The sequence below is a fragment of the Pteronotus mesoamericanus genome, unplaced genomic scaffold (genome assembly GCF_021234165.1).
Source record: "Pteronotus mesoamericanus isolate MK-2021 breed Mesoamerican mustached bat unplaced genomic scaffold, CSHL_Meso_final contig_1201, whole genome shotgun sequence".
NCBI lineage: Eukaryota > Metazoa > Chordata > Mammalia > Chiroptera > Mormoopidae > Pteronotus > Pteronotus mesoamericanus.
In genome coordinates, this window is record NW_026555042.1 from 124,581 (window position 1) to 129,620 (window position 5,040).

General features: G+C 69.3%; 1 protein-coding gene across 3 annotated transcripts; it reads left to right on the forward strand.

Annotated features, from left to right (window-relative positions):
- Positions 1-1,247: 1,247 nt before the first annotated feature.
- FUOM (fucose mutarotase) lies at positions 1,248-5,040 on the forward strand. Of its 3 annotated transcripts, none has more exons than XM_054584817.1 (6): positions 1,248-1,354; positions 2,026-2,094; positions 3,529-3,599; positions 3,764-3,862; positions 4,498-4,571; positions 4,797-5,040. In XM_054584817.1, the coding sequence occupies exons 1-6, from the start codon at positions 1,270-1,272 to the stop codon at positions 4,861-4,863; spliced, it is 465 nt and encodes a 154-aa protein (XP_054440792.1). In that variant the 5' UTR covers positions 1,248-1,269; the 3' UTR covers positions 4,864-5,040. The 3 variants fall into 3 exon arrangements, with proteins under 3 accessions (XP_054440792.1, XP_054440800.1, XP_054440809.1); XM_054584825.1 differs by having other exon boundaries at positions 4,501-4,571; XM_054584834.1 differs by lacking the exon at positions 4,498-4,571.

A 5,040-nucleotide genomic window follows, 5' to 3' on the forward strand; every position in this document is an offset into this window, starting at 1 on the left:
AACCCCGCTGGCGTCACAAGCTCACACCCGTAGCAGAGCAACTTCACAGACAGGCCTGGGTGAGGCCCTGCCCCACCAGACGCGCCCTGTGGAGATGGCCCCGCCGGTCAGAGCAACAGTGGGAGCCGCTCACAAGGCAGGGCAGGGCCCTGTGAAAGCCAGGGCTCCACGGCGAGGCATGCGCCTGGCCTGTGCCGGGCGCTGAGCCTCGGAGCCCTGCTCCCGGGAGCCCACGGCCCCTCCGGCTCAGCGGAGCCCGGGGCGCCTGTCCGGGGGGTTCCTCCGCCTTCCCTGCAGCTTGCTGTGGGCAGGTGGTCCAGAGGCCCACGTTTTGCACGGCGTTAGATGTGGAAGTTCTTGCGGAAGCTGCATGTGTGAGCGGCGGGGGGTGTCTGCTCCCTGACGGGCCACCTGTCCTAGACTCGAGTGTCCAGGAAGGAAGCCCTGAAACAGAAAACTGCTCGTCGTGTTCTTCGCACCTGCAGTGGGCGCTGGGCTCCAGCCGCTGATGTTGAGCCGCGGTTTCCCAGAGCTGAGTGGGGCCAGCTCCTAGGACCCTGCTGTGACTTCCACCCTTGTCCTATTTGTGCTCGGCCAGAAGCCAAGAACGGTTCGCACTGAACCTGCATGAAATCTCTGTGCATCTCAGAGGCCCGTGACCACGGAGGGTTCGGGGTCCAGCATTTGCAGGGACAGCAGCCCACACCTTAGGCGTGGTGGAGTGGGAGCTTCTCTTGGGCTCTGTGCTGGCCCCAGGGCTGGGGCATCTGGGGACCTCGCGCTGACAGGAGGCTGCAGTGTGGGACCGCACACTTGCTGACTGACGCCACTGACTTTCCGATAGTCTCTGTGGGTCAGGAATCCACACAGTGGGTCTCCGTGGACGCTCCTGACCCACCCGTCCAGTGGCTGCTGCTGGAGGGCGCCCCGGCCTGGTGCTCCCAGCTCACACCCCAGGGCCCGATCTGCCAGCCCTTCCGGTGCCTCGAGGCCCCTCCAGGGCAGGCCCCGGGTCAAGCCCACCACCTGGTCTCCCCACCCCAGGACACAAGAGGCCCGGCAGGCTGGGGGCGTAATAGCGGGGGGTGGGGAGCCCTGACCAGGAACACACGTGGGTGTCGCTGTCTTGAACCTGGCGGAGGGCAGAGGCAAGTGAAAGGTGCCCTCGGGACTGGAGAGGGCGTTGCCCCACCTCCTGCGCCACACCCGAGCCCCGCCCCCGACGGCCCCGCCCCGCCCCCGACGGCCCCGCCCCTTCCTCCGGCCAGCATGGTGGTGTTGAAGGGCGTCCCCGCGCTGCTGTCCCCAGAGCTGCTTTACGCCCTGGCTCGGATGGGGCACGGAGACGCAATTGGTGAGCCTGCGGGGGGGTGGGGGGCAGACCCTCGGGAGCCCCCGCCCTCAGCGCAGAAGTCGGGCAAGGCGCGCAGGGGTTGGGGGGCAACCCCTCAGCAGGGTCTCCTGGCCCAGAGTGTCCCTGCGCCCGGGCTACAACTCCGCAAGCTCCGGAAAGCCAGGTCCTAGGGTGACGCTTTGCTTTGGCCGCCCCGTCCCTCCTCGGGGTAGGACTCCACCCCCTCCCATGAGGCCCCGCAGGCCCTGGGCCGGCGCCAGGCCGGCGTCGCAAGGACGGGTTGCTCTTGGCCCAGGTCCTCCCCAGCCCCAGTGTAGGGGAGTGGGGGACGCCTTGCGGTCCCCTCTCCAGCCTCAGGCCCTCTGTGCTGCCCATACTGCAGACACCTCCCCGGGCGGGTCCTGAGGGGTGACCTCTGCCTGCGTCTCGGGCTGTTTCTCTTGCTGGGGCCGTGGGTGGGATTCGGGGTGGTCGCTGCGGGTCCCAGCGTTGTCCCAGTCCTGGTAGCACCTGCACAGCTACTTCTGCACCTGGTAACTCCCTCTCCTCCGGGCGGACTTCTCGGCCCTCCTCCTCCCTGTCGGGATGGGTGGGGCGGGCAGAGGGCGTGGCCTAACGCGTCCTGGGGGACCCACGCCAGGCTGCAGACCGTCTGACCTGCCTGCCTTCAGTTCTCGCAGACGTGAACTTCCCCACTTCCTCCATCTGCAAGTGTGGCCCCGAGGAGATCCGCGCGGACGGTGAGCGTGGGTCCTGCAGGGCGCGTGGCGGGGGTGCGGGCGGCGGTCCTGGCTGTAGCTCGGCCCCCACCCATCCCCCAAGCACCCACGCTCCGTGCACCAGGACCTCCAGAGGCTCCCTGCAGCCCCCAGAGGTGGCCTGGGCCTCCTGCTCCACCACAGACACCGCCTGGGACTTCTTGGGAACGGGGGCCCCTATCTTTCTGGCTCAGTGGCGATGCCTCCCTCCCAGGTCAGGTCAGCCCAGGTGCTCAGCCTTTTCTGTGACGTAGAAATCCCAGCACTGGCCGCCTGGCCTCGCAGGCTCCAGGTGTCCACAGGCTCAGAGGCCCTCCGACCCTCGGGGGCGGGGGGCGGGAGGTGCGGCTCAGGGCCCTGAGCCAGGCCCTGGCCTCGCCGAGAGCGAGGGGCCAGGCGTGAGGGCCGCGACCTGCCGCGCGGGGGGCTGCTGCTGTCAGGCCCTGGCCAGCCTGGCCTCCCTCACCACCCCCATCCCCTCCCTGAGATGCTGTGAGGCAGCAGCGCGACTCTCCCTGCAGAGCTGAGGCCCCTGAGGCACCAAGATGTGAACCTTGGGGTGAACCCCATCCTTCTGAACAGGGGAGGCCAGTGGCCGAGGCCGCCCGGTGGCTGTTCCCTCCTGACCCAGTGGCCTCAGCGGCCCCCTGCCCAGGGGGCCGAGCCAGCTGTGCCCAGCAGGGCCCGGTGACGCCAGGCGCCCTCCCCGACGAGGGCGGGACGAGGGGCCGTGGGAAGGCCCGAACGCCGGAGTACGAGCGCGGCGAGCGGACCTCTCAGGGCAGCGGCCGGAGCGCCCCCCTCCCTGTGCTCCTTAGTGGGGAGCGAGCTGTCGGGGCCCAGAGTCCGATCGGCTGGACGTGCAGGGAGGAGGGGCGGCAGGAGACGCGCGGAGACGGTGGCAGGGTTCGCTCTGCGTGGGACGGTTACAGCCCCCCTTGCTGTTCGCAGGTGTCCGTACTTCCCAGGGGTGTGCCCTGGGCACGTGCTGCTTTAACAGTCAGGAGCCTGCCTCACAGGAGAGCAGGGGCCTGGGAGCCAGGCGGGGTGGCCTTGGGGGCGCCTTCCCAGACTCCACGGTCCTTGGCACAGGCTGTAGGTGGCAACGTGGGGCTTCTGGGCTCCAGGAGGAGGCTGGGGCCCCTCCTGGTGGAGAGCTGTTTGCGGTCACCCCCACCCCCGGCCTGGGGCAGAGTGGCCGTGGCGCCGTGCCAGGACAGGGACAGGTGCAGCAGCCCGACCGAGGAGACGCCGTGTGACCTCAGCGAGCGTCAGCAGGCGGGCGGCAGCTGCCTGTGGCCCCCTGTCCCGGGCCTGCGCCGGTCCCTGCAGGTGTAGAGGGCCCTGTGAAAGGTGCGGCCGGGCCCTGGGCCGCCGAGCGGAGGACCGAGTCTGAGGCCCGCACTCTGCCCTCAGGCCTGGACATCCCGCAGCTTCTGGAGGCTGTGCTGAAACTGCTGCCCCTGGACACCTACGTGGAGAGCCCGGTGAGGGCCACCTGCCGGGGCGGGGCGGGGCGGGGCGGGGCGTGTGTCCCCGAAGGGCTCCCACCCTTCTCAGAGGATCCCTAACCGCCCCCCAACAAGGGGACCTGGAGGCACCAGGCCGCTGGGCGGGAGGGCGGGCCGCAAGCTGACCCCTCTGTCCCCAGGCTGCTGTCATGGAGCTGGTGTCCAGCGACATGGAGAGGGGCCTGCAGACCCCGGTGTGGAAGAGCTACCAGTCCATCCTCCTGGAGGCTGGCTGTTCGGTGAGCCCGCAGCCCCCACCAAGAACGCAGGGGGACCCTCTGCACCTCCTGGGGGACCTGGGAGGGAGCAGACACAGGCCCCAGAGTCGGCCCTGCAGCTGAGCGAGTGCCTGCTAGGCCGCGCTGGCAGAGCAACCCTGGGGCGGTGGCCAGCGCGGGCCCCCAGCCTCCCACCGCCTCCCAGGGCCCCGGCCTGTCTGCCTGGGGCTTCACCCAGCCCAGCCTGTCCAGGGGGTACCCCAGGCCCCCACCTTGTCAGAGGCCTGGCCTGACCTGGAAAGGGGACGAGCCTGTCCTGGGACCACCCACATGGGCAGGCAGGTCTCAGGCAGGACCTGGCTGGGGGGAGGACACCTGGGGCTCCTGTCCTGGACAGTGGCTCCTCTACCCCGCCCCCGGGGCAGACCAGAGGGACTCGGGGGCCCTGGGCCGGCAGCCACCAAGTGCAGCAGGCACCTCACCCACCACAGCCCCCAGGCCCTTGGTCCTTGCAGGCAGAAGGCCGGGCACCCTGGGGACCCCGGCCTGGAGAGCCAGAGAAGTGACGCTTAGAGAGGCCGCGCCTTCTGGCACCCCCGCTGGGCCCGTAGAGGTTTCTGGTCAGGGTCCCTCAGCCCCGCCGGTTTGCCTTCCAGAAGCCCCTGGCACAGATAGAGCGGTTTGAGTTTTATGAGCAGGCCAAGAAGGCTTTTGCTGTTGTAGCAACTGGGTGAGTTCTGCCTGGGTCCACTGGGCCCTGATTGGTCGGCTGGGGCCAACCCGGCAGGCGCTGCCTTCCCTGTCCCCGCCCAGAGCTCCACCCTTCGCTCAGCCCCGGCCCCACGGAGACAGGCGTCCCCCAGGGAATGGGGGGCTGGGCTGTCTGGCGCGTGGTGCAGGGCAGGGGTCCAGGCTGCCTGGCCCAGCTCAGCACTCAGCTCAGCTCCTTATGCAGGGAGACGGCCCTCTACGGAAACCTCATCCTCAAGAAGGGGGTGCTGGCCCCCGAAGACCTGCTGTAGGCTGGAGAGGAATCAGGACCCCTGAGCCCAGCACCTCCAGCAGGCCCTGTCCCGCCTGGTGACACCCAGACTTCACCTACCCAGGGCTTGGGGGCTGGCAGGTCCTGGGGGGCTGCTGAGGGGCTGGGACTCTCCCGATCTGCAGAATAATGGGAAAATGCAGTGACTTGTCAACAA

Coding starts and splice junctions, on each gene's coding strand:
- FUOM (XM_054584817.1), top strand. CDS start 1,270: ATGGTGGTGTTGAAGGGCGTCCCCGCGCTGCTGTCCCCAGAGCTGCTT. Junction 1,355..2,025: donor GGGGCACGGAGACGCAATTG/GTGAGCCTGCGG, acceptor GCCTGCCTTCAG/TTCTCGCAGACGTGAACTTC. Junction 3,600..3,763: donor ACACCTACGTGGAGAGCCCG/GTGAGGGCCACC, acceptor CTCTGTCCCCAG/GCTGCTGTCATGGAGCTGGT.